At 57.8% G+C, this 19,946-nt stretch overlaps 1 protein-coding gene across 1 annotated transcript in view; it reads right to left on the reverse strand.

Moving 5' to 3' along the window:
- The window catches only part of LOC102942079 (START domain-containing protein 10), an 84,135-nt gene extending 65,084 nt beyond the window's left edge, over positions 1-19,051 (reverse strand). The window contains exon 1 of the mRNA XM_043521328.1: positions 18,869-19,051. Within this exon, the coding sequence (XP_043377263.1) occupies positions 18,869-18,895 (27 nt within the window). The 5' untranslated portion in view covers positions 18,896-19,051. The remainder of the gene's footprint in view (positions 1-18,868) is intronic.
- Positions 19,052-19,946: the final 895 nt, after the last annotated feature.

The raw sequence follows: 19,946 nt of genomic DNA on the forward strand, positions 1-19,946 counted from the left end.
CACCCTGCACTGTGCTGCCCCTAAGGCTGGTCTGGGCACTGCTGGGGGGTCTTTTACTGGAACTGCCGAGTCCCTGGACTTAAGGGTATTTGCCCCTTTATTTCTGCCAGCCCAAGGAACAGCCCTCTGTGACTTCTTGGGAATGGGCAGGCATCAGTGGGCCCACTGAGGGCTGGGCCTGGAGAGCCCCATGCCAGGAGCACGTGCAGCCCGCAGCTGGGGGTGGGGGTGGCTGGAGAGCTGCAGTGCGCAGCCCCCCTGCCGTGGAGTTGACTACATTAGCACCTGTCTTGCTGTCGGGCCCAGGGACCCAGTCAGGATTTGCAGGATGCTGCGGAGTTTGTTGCGTGCATGCACATGGCTGCGCTTGCTTTGCAAACTCCCCTTTGCATTTGTGTGTGCCCAAAGCCTGTGCCAGGTGTGTGCCCAGGTGGGGCCTGGTGGCTGGAGTCCCCAGGAGCACCAGGCCTAGAATCACAGCGACGGGACAGCAGGGAGGAGAATGTCAGAGATTGCACTTTGATCAGACCTCTGCCACGCTGAGCAACCGAGGAGAGGCTGGGGGCAGAGTCCGGGCCCCCACCCCAGCCGCAGGCTCTTCCTGCGGAACGACTCTTTCCTGGTTTTTTGCCAATGGTGTGTTTGTTCTGCCCGCTCTGTCCTCGACTCTGAACCTGTCTCCCCAACCTCATGGCTCCAGTGCACAGGCTAGTGTCTGAGCAGCAGGGCTCGACTTGTGCTGCACTGCTGGTAATGAGGACTGGGATGGAGCCAGCGTTCACCCTCACCTTTAGGGGAAGACGGATGGGGCCTCAGCGCCACCACTGAATCTAAAACCTAATCATGGAGAGGGGCCGGTGCCCCCATTTCCCTGGGCCCAGGCAATTGCAGATAACGGATGGGACTCCCTGCTAATGGGATATTGACGTGGCAGCACCAGGGGCCATGCTGCAGCCACTTAATTGCTAGAGCTGACTGATCACAGGAGTTGCTGTTGCTAATGCCTGATGTGCCTCTCCTCTCCGTGCGTGCCCGCCCTGGAGAGCAGGGGAGTGGGAGGGAAAGAACGAGGCAAGGCGGCATAGAGGAAGAGGGAGCAGCAAATTGGTAGTGAAGATTCATCTCCATGGCACTCTTCTTCGCCTCGCCATGGGGGAGCCCGCAGCTGCTCAGCCCTGCCATCCCCCAGCAGGGGCACTGTGGACTTGGGGGCATCCTGCAGCTGCCCATCCCTGCTCCCCAAGCAGGGGGTGCTGTGACAGCAGGGGAGCCTGCAGCTGCTCAGCACTCCCCCCCAGTAGGGGGCACTCTGCATGTTAGGGGGACTCCTGTAGCTGCTCAGCCCTGCCCCCAGCAGGTGTGGCCCTGGCACGGGGGCGTGATGCCCTTGGGGCTCCCAGGGATTGCAGGCAGCGGTTTGTACATATGGTGGCTAAAGCAGCAGAATGGGGGAAGCGGCTTAGGCGAGCCGCTTTGGCTGGGAGAGCAGAGTGCCACGGTTGCTGTGTAATTATAGGCAGAGCACACAGCGCAAGAAGGAAGGTACTACTGGGCCAGGTGGAGAGGTAGAGATAAGACAAACCCGAGTGCAATTAGCAAACAGACTGCCAGATGCTGACAGACACCTGGACAACGCTGCATGGGGAAGGCCTCTGAGCGGCACCGGAGGCCAATCATGCTTCTGTCCCTGATATCCTAGTAGTCCTGCCAACACCTCCTCCCCTTGCATTCAGCTAGGGCGGGCGAGACGGGATTGGCATCTTATATGGAGTATGCAGTAAGGGGGACACACAAGCTGTGGGCTCCTGTGCAGTATTTCCACCTGGCCCTCAGCACTCCCAGCCCCCCACCTCCCTTCTGACACACATCCCTCCCTTAGCCACTGTCCCCCATGTGCTACCCATGTGCCACCCATGTACCACCCAGCCCTTGTCTACCAACCCCTGACCCTCCTTCTCTCTGCTTCTCCCCCCAACTTCCATTTTTACAACCACACAGGCAATATCCAGTGTGACAAAGTGGGAATTTTTCATAATGTTTTGTATGAGTATGGTGTGTGCCTCAGTTTCCCCTATGTGGTGCATGGTTAACTAGGTGGGGGAAAAGGTTGTTTACTCTTTGCAGAGCTCCAGGTGTGACTGATGCCTGGCTGTCTGGGGCCTGGGCCCATGCCCATGGAGAGCCTGAGAAGACAATAGCACCCCAATTGCCTGGACATTTGGTAACTAGCAACTAATGACCAGGGAGGGCTGACCCCGCACAGGAAGCTAGCTGCGTGTGAGGACTGAGGAGGGGCCAGGTGGGGTTGTTAAGTGTGGGCTGCTGGAAGGAGATGCTTCTGGACTGGGACAAAAGAGGGGTCAAGGGGCTCTGGATTGACCCATGTGGACTATTCTGTAACTTTCTATTCTCCATGTTCACCAAGGACTCTCTATGCTGTGTTCCAGACATCTAATGAACCCTCCTGCTTTGACACCGCTGGCTGAGAGTCACTCCAGACTGAGGAATTTAGGGGTGCATTGCTCCCTTTGGGCGTGTACGTCTTTCTCAGGCACCCAGTCCAGGTGGACTCACTGTAGGGAGCTCACAGCATGAAACAGGGGAGCTGAAGGCTCCAAAGTTCGGTTCCAGGAGGTGGTGAAGCCCAGGAGCCTACCCAGAGAGGGAGTGTGACCCTTTGGGGGCTGACACTCTGAGGGGTCCTCCCTGCAACTGTTCCAGAGCCATGAGACAGCACCAGGCCTGTGGATCCAGGATACACAGACCTGGCGGTGCCCCCGTCACCCATCCTGCTGCCCCTCCTGGCACATCACTATGGCTAGGCCTTGGCTTTCTCTCTGCTCCTTGTCGGGAATCCAGGGCTTCTTTTAACCAGTTTAAAGAACAGGAGTACTTGTGGCATCTTAGAGACTAGCAAATTTATTTGAGCATAAGCTTTCATGGGCTACAGCTCACTTCATTGGATGCATGCATCATTTCATCTTTTCCACTGCATGCATCCGATGAAGTGAGCTGTAGTCCACGAAAGCTTATGCTCGAATAAATTTGTTAGTCTCTAAGGTGCCACAAGTACTCCTGTTCTTTTTGCGGATACAGACTAACACGGCTGCTACTCTGAAATCTAACCAGTTTGAATCCCCAGGGCTAAGGACCCTGCCCCTGTCTGCTCTGCCCTGCCAGTGCATGGTGCATATTATGATTGTGCAAATCTCTAGCCCTCGTGATTGGGAACAAAATCTTCCAAAGATAAGCCAGTGTCAGTGCTGCTGTCTGCCTGAATGTGTAGAGAGCCTGGAAAGTGGCTCAGGGCTCCTCTTCCTCCTTCACTCACACATCTCTCTGGGATGCTAATGGCCAGCAAGCACACTGTCAAATGCCAGCACCAGTTAGCTGCCAGTTGTCTTAGGGCAGTGATACTCAGACTGAGGCTCGCAAGCCACATGTGGCTCTTTAATGGATCTCCTGCAGTTCTTTGCAGCACATGAAATTAAAACATTGTGTGATTTAATTATTAACCAATCAGGAGGCTTTTACTATGTTATTAACCAATTAGCTGATCAAATAATAATACTTGGTCAGCCCTTTGGCTGTGAGAATAATATAGATATGTATAAAAACTATTTCCTCTGCCCTGCTGTTTAATATGACTATATAGTACTCTAGTAAATGAAACCCTGAATTCACACATTGGTGGCTCTTCTGGGTAGTGCTGATGGTTAATTTGGCTCCTGAACCGCACTGAGTAGCACTGTCTAGGGGATGGGATGCAGGGATGGGGGCATGAGGAGACCCGAAGGCAGGGAGGAAGGAGGTTTCTGCTGAGCTGGGAGCAGGGCAGAGCTGTCTCCTTCTCATCCAGCTCAGTGGCTCTGAGGGGACCCCACTGGGTCCGGGGCTGGGAACTGAGGCCCGGATGGGCTGGAGTGGGGGTCTCCATCTGCCCTGCCCCTGCCCCATTTGGGCAGGATGCTCTTGCCTTCCCCCAGGGCCCTGTGTCCAGCACATGCCCCTCTCTAGCTGGGGCTGACCTCCTAGCCCTGTCGAGGTGCATGCTGGGCCACCCGGGCTGGCACTCCCAGCTCCCCCTCCCAGGCCGGGCACTCGCCCATGGAACTATGTTTAGCTCGCTCACACAATTCTAGCAGGTGCTGGTGCCTTTGAAGTGCTGCTCGAGCATTTGCTGTTTGTGCTGCTGACGCAGAGCTGGGGGTGCTGGGTGCTGCGGATGCAGCATGCGGAGCTGATGAGCCTGGAATGAGTGCTGTGTGGTGCTGGGGCGATGCGGGGGCTGGGTGGTGTGGGAGCAGGGTGGTAGTGTGTGGTGTTGGGGCAGGGAGTTGATATGCCCGGTTTTGACACCAAGTGGAGCTGATGGACTCTCACTGGTGCCATGTGTTGTAGACATTACACAACACCTTCCCCGTGCACACCCTGTCACAAACACTATACCAGCAACACGCTGACCCAGCACAGCTGGGTACATCCCATGCACACCATAATAGCTTTGCTCCCCTGACAGGCTCTCTGCACACGGCATGTACACAGGTGTCCTGACACACAGTCCTGTACCAAGCACTGCTTGGGGGCCATCCCTGCTAGCCAGCTCTGCCTCCGAGCGAGAACTGTGCCCTTGGAGGTTTATCTGCCCACCCTTGCCCCAGGCCTTCCCCCAGGCCGGCTCCCACCAGATGGTGCCTTTGTGCTTCCATAAAAAGCAGCAGCAGCACTGGGAAACCCGTCCCCGTCCTGGAAACCAGCTTGCAGTCAGCACCTGCAGTTGCAGACAGTGAGTGCCCAGGGCTGTGCTAGTGAACCAAGCAGAGACGGCACAGCTCCCCCCCACCCCCCCATCTGCAATGCTGCGGGCTGCCCAGGGCAATTCTCAGCGGTGCTAGTGCTAAATGCACAGCCACGGTGTGGTGGGCAAGGGACCCCAGTGCCCCCACCAACTGCAGCCAGAGTAGGAATCATAGAATCATAGAATCATAGAATATCAGGGTTGGAAGGGACCCCAGAAGGTCATCTAGTCCAACCCCCTGCTCAAAGCAGGACCAAGTCCCAGTTAAATCATCCCAGCCAGGGCTTTGTCAAGCCTGACCTTAAAAACCTGTAAGGAAGGAGATTCTACCACCTCCCTAGGTAACGCATTCCAGTGTTTCACCACCCTCTTAGTGAAAAAGTTTTTCCTAATATCCAATCTAAACCTCCCCCATTGCAACTTGAGACCATTACTCCTCGTTCTGTCATCTGCTACCATTGAGAACAGTCTAGAGCCATCCTCTTTGGAACCCCCTTTCAGGTAGTTGAAAGCAGCTATCAAATCCCCCCTCATTCTTCTCTTCTGCAGACTAAACAATCCCAGCTCCCTCAGCCTCTCCTCATAAGTCATGTGCTCTAGACCCCTAATCATTTTTGTTGCCCTTCGCTGGACTCTTTCCAATTTATCCACATCCTTCTTGTAGTGTGGGGCCCAAAACTGGACACAGTACTCCAGATGAGGCCTCACCAGTGTCGAATAGAGGGGAACGATCACGTCCCTCGATCTGCTCGCTATGCCCCTACTTATACATCCCAAAATGCCATTGGCCTTCTTGGCAACAAGGGCACACTGCTGACTCATATCCAGCTTCTCGTCCACTGTCACCCCTAGGTCCTTTTCCGCAGAACTGCTGCCTAGCCATTCGGTCCCTAGTCTGTAGCGGTGCATTGGGTTCTTCCGTCCTAAGTGCAGGACCCTGCACTTATCCTTATTGAACCTCATCAGATTTCTTTTGGCCCAATCCTCCAATTTGTCTAGGTCCTTCTGTATCCTATCCCTCCCCTCCAGCGTATCTACCACTCCTCCCAGTTTAGTATCATCCGCAAATTTGCTGAGAGTGCAATCCACACCATCCTCCAGATCATTTATGAAGATATTGAACAAAACCGGCCCCAGGACCGACCCCTGGGGCACTCCACTTGACACCGGCTGCCAACTAGACATGGAGCCATTGATCACTACCCGTTGAGCCCGACAATCTAGCCAGCTTTCTACCCACCTTATAGTGCATTCATCCAGCCCATACTTCCTTAACTTGCTGACAAGAATGCTGTGGGAGACCGTGTCAAAAGCTTTGAATGGAGTGCCATGCATGGCTGGGTACGAGCGGTGCCATCCCACACCAATGGGGGCGTCAGGGCAGGAGAGTGCAGCATTCCACCCCCTGAATCAATCCCTGCGCTCTCGGGAACATCCTGTGAGGCCGCAGGCTGGAAGTTCTGGTGGTCCCCGCCCCCGGGCAGGCTTCTGTGCCCTCTAACTGGCTACGTGCTCCTGGCGGGGCTCAGGGCTGTGGGACCAGCCCAGCGAACAGGGCACCTGCCCAGTTCAGACCATGCGCTCCAGCAGGGGGCAGCGCACATGCCAGCAGAGACAAAGAGGCTGCTAGGGAGATCCCGGCAGGCCCAGCCTGAGAACCCATGAGGGCCCATAACATGCCTGTCACCTCGTCTCCGGAGTACAGGCCTGGCAGGAGAGCAGGGCACCGACACGTATATGTAATTACCCACCCTGGGGTTGGAGGTGCCCTCAGGTGTCCCCAGCGCATGACCATCCCCTGTGGGTTCCTGTGACTGCTCTAATCAGGGAGTTGCTGAGAAGCGACACGCTTTCCCAGCTGGCGGGTCTGGTCAAGGAGACAGTTCCCTCCCCAGGAGCAGGACCCTCCTCCAGGTCCTAGCGGGCTCATGCTGGGCTTTGGAAGAGGCTGCCTAGGAAATGGCCCATGTCTCTCTCAGCCTGGGAGCTGAAATCCGGTGCCAGCTGCTCCCCAGCTATTTCCTGATGCACAATAACAGAGGCCATCTGGTGAGAGCCAGCGAGATCAGCAACCTGAGAGCGAGACGGGAAGTGACGGCTCACAGAGCAGCTCCACAGGAACAAGGGATTATGCAGGGGGCACTGCCAGCCCCTTTCCCCTGGGCCTGAGCCCCATCCTTCCCACAGCACTGCCAGCCTCCACCCAGCCCCGGGCTCTGCCCCTCCCATAGCATCCCTCTGCAGGGGGCACTGACAGCCCCCCATCCCAGGGCCGTGCCCCTCCCACAGCATTCCCCTGCAGGGGGCACTGCCAGCCCCCACCCAGCCCCAGGCTCTGCCCCTCCCACAGCATCCCTCTGCAGGGGACACTGACAGCCCCCCAGCCCAGGGCTTTGCCCCTCCCACAGCATTCCCCTGCAGGGGGCACTGACAGCCCCCCCAGTCCCAGGCCTGAGTCTTACCCCTCCCACAGCACTGCCAGTCCTGCCCCCACAAGTCCTGGGTCCTGCCCTTCCCACAGTGAAGCCGTGATGATGCCCTTTCTCCCTTGGAGCTGCGACCAGACCATGGTTGACAGATAGCACTAATCCGGTCCTAGGGGCAGCAGGAACAGCCAGGGTGCTACCCCCTGGTGCTGGGTTGGGGTCCGAGATATGACACCTGGCTTCCACCTCTCAGCTGGTCCCTGAGTAGCCTGGCCTGCAGGGTGTGTGTGTTAGGATGTGGGGAGGGGAGCCCTTCCCCTTGGTATATGCAGCCCCGGGGCAGTTGCTGCAGTGCGGCTGGGCACTGCATGCTGGGAGATGAGCCCACCACTGCTCCCTGCTGGGCTTGGGCTTGCTTCTTCATCCTCCCCTTCCTGGTTCTGGATTACTGCTGCCCGGCCTTCCTAGTGTTGCCAACTCTGATTGAAGCTATGCTGGGAGACCCCCCCCCCCAACATGCTGTAATGTCATTTTCTTAAAATATCCTATTAAAATCTCCTGGTTTGCTTTCAGTAGTCACTGGGAGATCGATGCCGATTCCGGGAGACTCCAGGCCAGTTCTGGAGGGTTGGCAACCCTACCTCTGGGGCAGGGGTGCTGCAGCATCAGCTCCCTGCAGCAGGCCCAGTGGGGGCGCCCTGTGTGAGTACCAGGCTCAGCTTCCTGCCCATCATTGCTGATCGTCTGGAGAGTGGGGGCACAGAGCAGCCTCCAGCCCCATTCGCTGTGGCAGGGAATGCGCCAGGCAGCTGGCACACTGGGCCTGGATGGGGCAATGCACTCAGCCTGGGGTGGGCTGGTGACTGGACACAGGTGCAGTGCAGAGCAGACCTGGCTCTGTGGGAGCTGGCCCCTGGTCTCCTAGGTCAGTCGGAGACATCAGGTGCCCCAGAGTCCCTCACATAGCCAAGCTGGAAGAAAGGGGCCACAGGGTGGGCACAGGGTTCACAGGAGGTGTGGGGAACAGGAGGAAGGGGTGGGGGACGGAGCAGGTGGAGTGGGGAAGGCAGGGCTGGCTGCAGAGGAAGTCACGCTGCCATACAGCTGGGGTAGGCGAGCCCACCTATGGATCCCTCCTGGAGTGCGGATCTGCCTGGCCCCTGCCTCATACGTTAGGCTTCCTTGAGCCTGTGGAGTGACTTTGGGAGCCCTGCGCTGCGCTGCGCCCCCTCCACGTCCTGGTCCCCAGCCTGTCAGGCCCTCGGGGTGCTGGTTCTCTGCTCCTGCTCAGGGGCGCTGGCTTTAGTTGCCAGGAGGCGGCCAAGGAGGAACGGTCTGGCCAGGGGCAGGAGCCGTGCCTGCTCTGGGGAGGCTCAGAACCCTGGTGTCAGGCCCAGCCAGCTGTGAGGACGGCCCCTCCCGCTGCAGGCCCTTGGCTCTGGGCCTGTCCCTCCTCAGGGCCTCAGGAGCCTCTGAATTCCCAGAGCATCTCCCCAACCCGCTGTGCATGCAGGGGTGTCACAGGCTGGTCCCCAACCCCAGGTGGTGCTCGCCCAGCAGGGAAACTGAGAGCACCCGCACCATGAAGCATGGAGAAAACAAAGCAGAGTGGAGTTGCGGCCGCACTTAATTAAATGCTGATGGGTGCCGCAGCCAGGCAGCAAAAGATATCACCCCTGTGCTGTCATTGCTGGGAGAAGAGTGAGGGCCCCGGGCCATCGGAGGATGGGCAATGCTAGGGAAGGGGCCTGCCTGTGGATCTCACTCCTGCTGGTGCACCTGGCCCTGTGGTCATTGCCCCCCAGAGCTTGGGGAAAATGCCACATATAACTGGAGGTGAGAGTTCTTGGCAGGCTGCTGGAGAGTTTGCTGGGGGTTGGATGGTAAGGGCTGGATCACATCCCTCAGGCCATCGGTGGGCAGGGCCCCCAAGGGGCCCATCTCCACTTGTTCCCAGCGGTCAGACCCAGGGGCATTGGCCAGGACTGCCCCTGCACAGCTGCATCCCCCTACTCCTGTGCCTCCTGGGAGTTCAGCGATGCCCCTGCAGAGCGTATAATTGGGAGCTCTGCCTCCTCCCTGCCCTGCAATGGAGCCTCCTGATGGTGCTTCCTCCCGCCCTCCCTCACTCTCCCATGGAGCACTTCAATCAGGCAATGCTGCTTCTCCACAGGAGGGCAGTTTGGGATGTGCTTAGTGCCCTGCTCCCCAATCAAGAAGCTGTGTCTACAGCGATGGCTGCTGGGAGCCTGGGCTGGCGTGGGAGAAGCAGCAGCTCTCTGCCCCACCTCTCGTGTCAGGCGCCAGTGTCCTTGCAGCAGGTGTGGAGGAGCTGCCTGGGAGCGCGCAGAGCATCACTCTGGGGTGCACCGATTGCACAGGAGAGGGGACAGAGGCCCACTGGGCTCCATGCCTCCATCCCTGGGGGCCTAGGGCAGGACTGGCCCTCACAGGCTATTCTGCAATGGTTGGCCAATCTAGTTGGAAGGGGCTCCCAGTCCTCCACATGAGCTTCTCCTGCAGCCTGGGCAGATGGCTGTGGAAACTCCCAGCTGGGCTCCCTGGCCACACCTCTCCCCCTCTGCACTCTCAGAGGCAGCCCCCCACGGCCCTACCTCCACTGGCCTTTGCTGGGCACCTCTGAGTCCATGCTCTGTTGTCAGCCAGGCCCTCGGCCTTCAGGCACACTCCTTTTCTCTGAATCTCCTCCAATACTTTGCATAATGACAAGTTTCAGAGTAGCAGCCGTGTTAGTCTGTATCCGCAAAAAGAAAAGGAGGACTTGTGGCACCTTAGAGACTAACAAATTTATTTGAGCATAAGCTTTCGTGAGCTACAGTTCACTTCATCGGATGCATGCAGTAGAAAATACTGCTTATGCTCAAATAAATTTGTTAGTCTCTAAGGTGCCACAAGTACTCCTTTTCTTTTTCCTCCAATGCTGTCACTCACAACAGCAGCCCACCCCACCCCACCTCACCCCTGCTGCCCAGCCTTGGGGTGTGCACCAGATGGAGGCACCAGCCTGGGGACAGGCCCTGGCAGGGGGCTTTGGATCCTAGGAACTGCCTCCCCTCCCTGGGACAGTGCCCTGTTCCTCCTTAGAGAATCATTTTGAGGCAGGGTGTGAATTCATGAGCAATGGAGCTTCTACCGGAGGCAGGTTCCAGGCCATGCAGCCCCAGGAGCAGGTTCCAGGCCATACAGCAGTGCCTTAGGCTGCAGGAAGCCACTGTGTCCCTCTGTGTGCACCTTCCCAGGACTTTGGGGAGCAGATCTGCTTCTCCAGTAACTCCCATTTCTTCAGATCAGTTTCAAGGTACAATTCAAGGTGCTATGAGTTTGGTCCAGCTCATTTCACATTATGAAAAATCCAGTCCCCAAAGTCTGTCACAGGAGAGAGCTGCTGGGAAAGCCAGGAACACTTGATGTGTGTAAGGCCCTGAGGGGCAGGATCAGTGAGCTGTGTAGGGCCCTCTGGGGTGGGCCTTGGGGGGTGGGTGGGGTCAGTGTGTTGTGTAGGGCCATGGGGGGCAGGGTCTATGTGCTGCGTAGGGGCCCGGGGTGGGGTCAGCGAGCTGTGTAGGCCCCGGGGGGGGGGGGGGGGGGGGGGGGGGGGGTTGCTGTGCTGCCTCTAGGGTGACCAGACAGCAAGTGTGAAAAATTGGGATGGGGGTGGGGGGTCATAGGCACCTATATAAGACAAACCCCCAAATATGGGGACTGTCCCTATAAAATCGGGACATCTGGTCCCCCTAGCTGCCTCTTCCCCTGCTGTGGTCCGGTTTCCATTCAGCCCACTCCCCTGTGCTGTTGCTCTTCTCCCTGGGGTCTGAGGCTGGGCCAGTGGCCGCTCCCCGCGGTGTTTGTCTGGGACATTAAGGAGGTGTTGCGAAGGCCAGAAGGCCCAAGGATCTTGCAATGGACAGATGGAGGGAGTGTCTGGCTGCTGCAGGGCAGGGTCCAGCAGCTGCCGGGCGGCTAACGTACCCTGTAACAAGATGCTAGAGAATCAATTCCAGAAGCTGAGCCCTTCACCAGCCTTGCTGGCCTGGTGACAGCCCTGCCCCGAGAGCCTCAGCATGAGGAGCCTAGCTGCAGAGCTAGAAGCCGCTGGAGCTGGAGGGCTGGCACGTCCTGGCAATTAAGCAGCGCTAGGCTGGCTCAGTGCCCCCATGGGAGGCTTCCAAGGGCTGGGGTGTTGGGGAAGCTCTAAGACCCAGCTTGTCAGGGATTCAGGCACCTGCCATGGGAGTTAGGTGCCTACATGTCTATGAGGAACTGTGGCACAGAATGGCTGAAATGGAGGGAGCAGGTGCCCTAGAGTCTGCTCCCCTGGTACCTGGGATGGCTGTAGGGTGAACACAGGGATGCTGCACCACACATACTGTGTCAGAATGGGCTGCCCTGAAAGTAGCCAGAGAGGACCCGTGTCCGGGGGGATCTCTGGGTTTTTTTTCCCTAGGGCTGTGCCCCCCTGCCCTGTTCTGTGTGAGTGTGGGGGGGGGGGGAAGATGGGGCCACAGTGAACACTGCTCTGCCTGCCCACTGGGGCACTGTGCTCCTGGTACCAGGCAGACATAAGACTTAGCTCCTGGGCACTTGTAAATCAGGCCCCTTCTATGAGAGCAGCATGTCCGTGCTGGCGCCCAGCGAGAGGAGTAACGTTCTATCCTGTTTCAGACTAGTAGCCGCGTTAGTCTGTATCCGCAAAAAGAAAAGGAGTACTTGTGGCACCTTTGTTAGTCTCTAAGGTGCCACAAGTACTCCTTTTCTTTTTGCGGATACAGACTAAGAGTACTTGTGGCACCTTAGAGACTAACAAAGGTGCCATAAGTACTCCTTTTCTTTTTGTGTTCTATCCTGTGAGGCCCTCACTGCCCCAGTGAGTGCAGCTACACTGAGGGGGGTTGGGCTGTGTGACCCTGCTGGGGGCTGGTGTGGATGGGCCATGTGTATACAGTATGTGCTATGGCAATGGATACCAGGATAAGGACAAACTCCCCTTGCAGTCCCTAATGGGATGCAGTGTTCCCCTAAACGGTGTGGTGCTGTTGTTCATTGGTTCCTGGGTTCCATCCCAGAGAAGGGTGCAGGGATCTGTGCTGTATAAATGTAAGTTATTATTAGTCATAAACCGTCTGCTCAGAACTACCAGGCACCAGTGGCTGACGAACAGCAGCCAGACCCTGACAACTTGCAGTAAGGGAGCTCAGATCCATCCAACACAAAACAGCCCTGATGGATCCTGGGGGCTGGGGCTAACCCGCCAACCCCAAGATTTTCCGGTGAAGCCTCGCCTTCCAGAACGGGGCTGTGAAGTTCTGTGCTCTGCCTGAAAGATATGCCGGCGAGATGAAGCAAATTCATTCCCACAACTCCGGCACAGAGACTGTGCTGACAGCCAGCAGGCAGGGGTGCCAGGCCTGGGCTGTCATGGCTAGGGATGACTCCTGGCTGAAGGCTGTTGCTGTGTCTCAGACACGACCAGGCTCTGGCTCTGGCTCGCAGCCACATGTGCTGTCAGTGCTCTGATAACCCGGACCTGACAGCACACAGACAGCGGTTTGTTTGAAATGGGGTGTGAGCGGACAGCAGGGGCAGTCGGCTCCTCTGGCCCCGTGTTCAGTGGGGAGCCTTCCGGCAGGTTCTCTACACTGATAGCAACAAATCCGCCGCCCCCACCCCGCTTTCTCTCCTACCACAGAATATCAGGGTTGGAAGGGACCTCAGGAGGTCATCTAGACCAACCTGCTCAAAGCAGGACCAATCCCCAATTTTTGCCCCGATCCCTAAATTGAACTCACACTGGGTTTAGCAGGCCAATGCTCAAACCACTGAGCTATCCCTCCCCACTCCTCCTATCTCAGGTTTTGTTCCTTCTTCCTGGCCTGTAAAACATCCCTGCAAACACAGACAGCTCTGCACCTGGTGGCCTTACCCTGTCCTAAGACTCACGTTCTCATGCCAAGCCAGCAGAGCTGGGGCTGGTAAGGAGGCCCGAGATATGCCAGAACAAAATGCCACCTTCCCAATAATGCCTTTTATTGGACTAAATGCCACGCAGGCTTTAGGGGAGGTGGAGAAGCCTCTCAGCTCATCCGCAGAGAGGATTTCCACAGCCCTCCAGGCTCCTTGTCAAGATTGCGCTGTGAGTCCCCTAAGCGTTTTTCTCTCCCGGCGCGGTGCTGTGTCTGGTGGGAATTGAATGGCAGGTCGGCCCTCTGTTTGCTGCTTAGAAAGATTACGCCGCCTTTGAATAAGCTCCATGGAGCGCTGGCTGCAAACCCATCAGACAGGACTAACCAGAAACTTAGCAGGGAAAGCAAACTTTGTGGCAGGAACATATCTCCTTCCCTCTCTGTGTCACACACACATACACCACACAGACACACACACACTCCTGCTCCGCCGGGTGTGTGTGTCTCTCTCCCTCTCTCACACATGCTCTAAGCCAGGGAGAGTCAATAGGAGGCTAGCAGGCCAAATCTGAACTGCCAGACGTTTTTGAACAGACCCCCAAATCCTTTTATTTATGTACTATTACCATTCTTGTTACTATTATTTTTATTACTTTCTCTGGAGTCTGGACTGTCACTAGACCTTGACCAAGAAATCTGGACCTTGACAAAAAAATAATTGACTTCCCAGCTCCAAGCTGTATCAATCATCAATTTTTAAGCAGAACTTCTCATTAACTTCAATTATTAAATCTGCTTTAAAATAAATAGAATGATACAACCAAGTGTGCGTGTCTCTGGCCCTCCCACCCATCCACCCAGCTCTGTCTCTGAGCACTGTATGTGCACATACCCGTCAGTCTGTCTCCTAGCACTGGAGGTGTTTGTAAGTCTCTCTCTCTCCCTGGCTCTGGAAGTGCTTTGCACACTCAGCTCCAGCCAGGGGAAGCCAGAGTCTCTCTGTCTCTCCCCAGTGGGTGATTTCTCTTTCCCATCCAGTACCAAACGGATGCTGTTGCTGGCCCCACCCCTGCCCCATTCGAGCCTTGGACTCATGCCATCTCCTGAAACTGCTGGCCTGGGAGTCTCGTGCGCCGCTGGCCTTCTCTCTTCTCCTTGCCCTCCTATGCTCAGCCTTCTGCACTCAGGCTGGGCTGTGGCACATAGGCAGAGCTGTGTGTGCCAGGCCCGGGGGCAGAGGAGAGGAGACCATGGGGTGTGGTGCCCCGTCTCAGGCTCCCACCTGGAGGGGATACTGGGTGGGGGGAGACTGCACTAATCTGGAAGCGGGGAGGAGGAAGCAGGAGAGACCAAGCAAGGGTAAGGGAGAGCTGGGGAGGCCAGGCAGAGCTGGGTGGGGTTGGCAGTGCTGCCTTGGTGCTCTGTAGTGGGACTCTGGATGGGTTGCTTTGTACTGGGGGGTTGGGGAGATGGGGGTTCCCCATAATACTAGGGGTTCCTGGGCTGGCTGCCAGGGCACCTGTCTCCGCAGCTTCTACCTGTGGCAATGCCATCCCAGGGTGCTGGGGCAAGGCTCTGCACTGGGGGAGCATACAGGCTGGAGTCCCAGCTGGCACTGTGGCCACCGGTGCCCCAGCCTGCACTGCTTTTTGTGCCATGCTGGCAGCGTGGTGGCAGCTGTGGTGGGAAGCGAGTTCCCAGGCCAGCACCAGGCACCCCTGCACCAGGAGGGGCGCCCTCCTTCTCTCTCAAATTGAACGGTGAGCTGAGGAGCGGGTGCCACCCAGGCCAGCATGGGGCCCGCACAGCAAATTGCATTGCAGCTGCAAATTGAGTTACGCTTTGTCCAAGCTTCCTGCCAGGAAGGAACAGGTCTTCAGGCAGCCCCTTAGCTCTACCCTCCCCCACCTCAGCCTCTGCCAGGCCCATGGGGTGTACTGAGAGTCAGACCCTGCCAGGCCTCCTGGCATCAGCACATTGTGCCCCGGTGCCCAGTGTGGCTGGCTGCCTGGTGTGTTGCTACAGGGGGAAACCAGCAGGAAGCTCCAGGGGAGGCCAGCGCACAAGCAGGAGCGTCACCTGGTGCTGGTGGGGGGGTTGAGGGGGGCTAGGCTGGAGCATCTGTTGAGGGATGGAGGCAGGTTGGGGTCATGGCCAGCGACACATGCACTCACAGGAAATGAGAGACCTCAGGGAGCGTGGCGGGGGAGATGGGGGGCAGGTTCAACGTGAGAGGCATGTGGGAAGCAGGTGGTGCTGAGGGGTTTTCTAGCCAGCTGGTGGGGAAGTCTGTGGGACGGCATGTGGGACATGGAAGGTATGTGGGGATTGGGGGGGACGGGGGACGTGGCATGTGGGGATTTGGGGGGACAGAATGTACACAGCAGGCCTCGCGGGATGCTTTATGGGCATGTGGGGAACTGTGGGGGGCCATGGGCTGTGGGATGCGGGGGGGATGTGGGATATGGAAGATGTGGGGGGAAGTGGGACACAGGTAAGTATGTGAGATACGAGGGAGAGCCCGTGTGAAGCTGTGTGCGTGTGTGATTAAAACCCACTGTTTGTTTTACTTAAGCACAACACTCAGAGAGAGTTACAGGGCAGTGAGCTAGAAAATAACATCTACAGAAACAGTGCTGCCGCCGCCAAGTACCCTGACCTTTGCAAACCTCATTACTGCCATTCACACCCCCACCCCGCTGAAGACCAGGGCTCACCTGCCTGTACCCCCAGCCCTGCTCCCTTCCCCAGGCAGGCCATCAGCCCTGTCCCTGGGTGGCAGTGCAATGCCTACGCCTGGCTTTGCAGCCTGCTGGCAAGAGCAGCAATGCCCACGCCCACCCAGCTCTGCCTAGCACATACCATCCGAAGCATCCATCCTGGGCAAGGCCGGCTTCCTGAAGCAAGGGTTGTCTGTCTACTCCATCACAGGGCTGCTCAGGCAGACGAGTGGGCAGCTGGCCCAGACGTGGGGTGGCCCAGGGCACAGTCAGAGAGGATCAAAACATGCCAGGCCAGGGCACCCCTTCCAGCCTGAAGCTCCGGCTGAGACTCAAGAGGCCCCCCCCGCCCCCCCCCCGGCACCACAATCAACCAGCCAGGACAGACTAGCAAAGGGACAATAGAGGACGTTTCAGAAATGATCTGGAAAAAGGGACAAACAGGGAGGTGGCAGTTTGCAGACAATATAAAATTACTCTCGACAGTTAAGTCCAAAGCATACTGGGAAGAGTTACAGAGAGATCTCATAAAACTGAGTGACTGAGCAGATGAAATTCAATGTTGATAAATACAAAGTAATGCACATTGGAAAACATAATCCCAACTATACATACACTCTGGTGGAGTCTAAACTAAACTTTCATGTTACCATTCATGAAAGAGATCTTGGAGTCATAGCAGTGCCCCAGGGGTCTGAGTGACAGACCTGGAGCAGGCAGTAGGGCGGGGGCTGGCCCGGGTGAGGGTTGTTCATGGCCAGAGTGACCCCCTTTGTTGGATGGACACAAGGGAAAATCTCATGAACAATAGGGGACATTTAGGGAAACTCTGTTTCCCTTCCCAGGTATCTCTCCAGTGAACATACAATGCAACTAGCATAAGCTTCAGCTTACTGTTTAACACGGTCAAGGGACATCCCTTAAACCGGGGGCCACCCTATGCCGGGGCTGGGCAGCACCTGGCTCTCAGTCTTGACAGCATGAATAGGAGCATGTAGTTGTGACCATGCCGGGAGCAGCCACCAGAGAGCCCCTGGCCTGGCCCCTTCCCTGCTACCCAACCTGCTGGGCCAGGTTGAGTGCCTTCTCCCTGGGGCCCAGGCTTAGGCTTGGGCCAAGAGGGCAGCAGGCAGCTTTGCCTGCAGTAGCTGATGCCCCAGCTATGTGAACCTGCCCACATAGGGTTGCCAACTTTCTAATGGCACAAAATCTAACACCTTAGCCCTGCCCCTTCCCCTCCCCCACCCTTTCCCCGCGGCCTCCTCCCCCCATTCACTATATTCCCCCTCCCTTGATGGCTCACTCTCCCACACCCTCACTCACTTTCACTGGGCTGGGGCAGGGGGTTGGGGTGCAGGAGGAGGTGAGGGCTCCAGCTGGGGGTGCGGGCTCTGGGATGGGGCTGGGGATGAGGGGTTTGGGGTGCAGGAGGGGACTTCAGGCTGGGGGGTGGAGTCAAGAGATTTGGAGAAAGGGAGGAGCCTGTGGGTTGAGGCAGGGGGTTGGGGTGCAGGAGGGGGTGAGGTGTCTGGGGTGGGGCCCGGGATGAGGGGTTCAGGGTGTGGGAGGGGGCTCTGGTTGGGGCAAGGGGTTGGGGTGCAGGGAAGGTGAGGGCTCTGGGCTGGGGGTGCAGGCTCTGGGGTGGGGCTGGGGATGAGGGTTTGGGGATACAGGAGGGGGCTCCAGGTTTTGGGGGAGGCTCAGGGCTGGGGCAGGGGGTTGGGGCTCAGGGTTGGGGTGCAGACTCACCTCAGGCAGCTCCCGGTCAGCAGCGCAGCAGGGCTAAGGCAGGCTTCCTGCCTGTCCTGGCACCATGCTGCACCCCAGAAGTGGCCAGCAGGTCCAAGGCCAATGAAGTGCAGAGCCCATACTCAGGGTGGAGGCAGAGCGCAAAGCTAGGAGCTGGACCTGCTGGCCACTTCCAGAGCACAGCGCGGTGCCAGGACAGGTAAGGACTAGCCTGTCTTAGCTGTGCAGCACCTCCGACCGGACTTTTAACGTCTCGGTCGGCGGTGTTTACCGGAGTCCCCAGAGTCCCTTTTCAACTGGGTGTTCCGGTTGAAAACCGGACACCTGGTCACCCTACGCCCATTCCTGTTGCTTGCCACTGCCCTGGGGAAGGAGACCACCTGGTGAGTGTTCCCTGGGAAGTGCCCCTGAGCTGCTGCTCCCTCTGCTTTATCCAGGCTGCACCAGGGACCAGGGGAAACCGCCTCACCTTTTCACTGTCACATCCACCCCTGCAGACCAAAGCCCCAAAAGGTCACAGTCCTGGATGCTTCCAAGCACAACTTGAAGGACACAGACTCTGGGCTCCCCTGGCAGCTCCCACAGGCTGAGCAGGACCCGGCGTCAGAGCTCAGGGGCCCGCAGGAGCGGAGCTCCGAATTCCTGGCCTGGTCTGCATGCTGTGTGTTTCTAGCGAGGTTCGGGCCCCCAGCAAACATCCTTCCAAGCTCAGCTTGGTGCCAGCACGTTGCCTCTGAAGAGCCCTGCCGCCAGTGCTCCAGTCATAGGGGTGCCTGGGGTGGCCCTTACTGCTTGTAGGGGCTATCAGCCCACTTCGTGTCATGGCCCACTTCCTCTCACCACTGGTTAAATTAAAGCAGCTTGACATTCAGGGCCCTCTGACTTTCCCCCCATAATTAGAGCACTGGTGCCAGCCCTGCCAAGGGTCTTGCTGCCCCTCTGCCATTGCTGTCCTCAGTCACAGACTCTCCCTCAGGCTGTCAGCTGGGCCCATCACCACTGGATCTAAGATGAAGCCAGGGAGCAGGGGTCCCGTCCGAGCTCCAGGAAGGGGGGCTGGCTACTTCCAAGCTAGCTGGCCTAATCCCCCTTCCCTCTAGTGCCCCTTGACCCCGGCACCTGACAGCCAGAACCCATCCTGCCCATTCACTGCCTTCGCTGTCCAGTAATCCCTCCCTTCGACTGTGCACCCTTCACACAGCCTTGTGGCTGCCAGGTGCGCTCTGGCCACCAGCCTCCAGAGCTGAACATTACCCTGCGTTCATGTAGGGGGCTCCTCATCGCCTTCTCTGCCGCCTGCACTGGCCCGCAGCTCCATTGTCCGAGGCACTGCACTCCCCCTAGGGTATGCACCAGGCACCACGTGGATGTGTCCCCGATGCCAGCCAGCTCCTCCTCCTGCCCAAGATGCAGGCTGTACCACCATGCAGGTGCCCTGCTGCCTTGGCACTGGGGGCAGTGCCAGCTCTGTGCTGCTAGCATTAGGGGGCCTGGTCTCACTGCTCACAGGAGGGGTGGGAGCTCCCTCCGCGATGGCTGGGGTGGCTGCCCTGGCGTCCTGCCAGGCTCACTGGCCCTGCTTCCTGGCAAATGCATTTCCTGGAAAGGACTGTCCAGCCATAGCAACAGTTGCTAAGGTTCCCTTTCCTGGGCTCTGCAGTTTCAGGCCCCGGATCCAGCACAGCTGGGGATATGTTTACATGCGATTAATGCTCATTAATTAGACAGAGACAACAGAGCCCACCCCTGTGACAGCGCATGGGGTGAATCCCAACCTAGGGAGGGAGACTAGCCGTTCCTCAGCACTGGGGGATTCCCTGCTACCCCCCTCCCACACCAGGGAGAGACAAAGCAGAACAGAACAGACGGCGGGGCAGGGCCCCTGGTGGTTGCTTTGCACAGCTGTGGGTGCTGTCACACCTGGGGAGGGCAGTGTGCCCTCACTGGGGTATGTGGGGCTCACAAAGCATTTCCCTGTTGCCCGGAGCCCCATTCAGGGGTTCTCCAAGAGGTTGTGCCGGCGGAGCAGAAACCTGGGCCATGGGATTGTGATGGGGTGTACCTGACTGCTGGGTCATTCAGTGCTAGGGTAAGACGGTTTCCCTCCCCCAAGCTGGGTGTGAGGGGCAGGCAGGGCAGGGGCCAGGGGTTGGCAAAGGCGGCCGAGTCCATGCAGCCAGGCTGTTAGTGGGCATCAGAGAGACTAAAATCAGTGTCGCCATTACAGAACTCCCCCCACCAGGTCCTGCTTGACCCTGGGTCTTGCTGCTTTTCATACTCTGCTCCAGCTCAGCCATCCCTGTCAGCAGGAGGCAATACTGGGATACTGGGC

This window comes from Chelonia mydas, chromosome 8 (genome assembly GCF_015237465.2).
Source record: "Chelonia mydas isolate rCheMyd1 chromosome 8, rCheMyd1.pri.v2, whole genome shotgun sequence".
NCBI classification, from domain to species: domain Eukaryota; kingdom Metazoa; phylum Chordata; order Testudines; family Cheloniidae; genus Chelonia; species Chelonia mydas.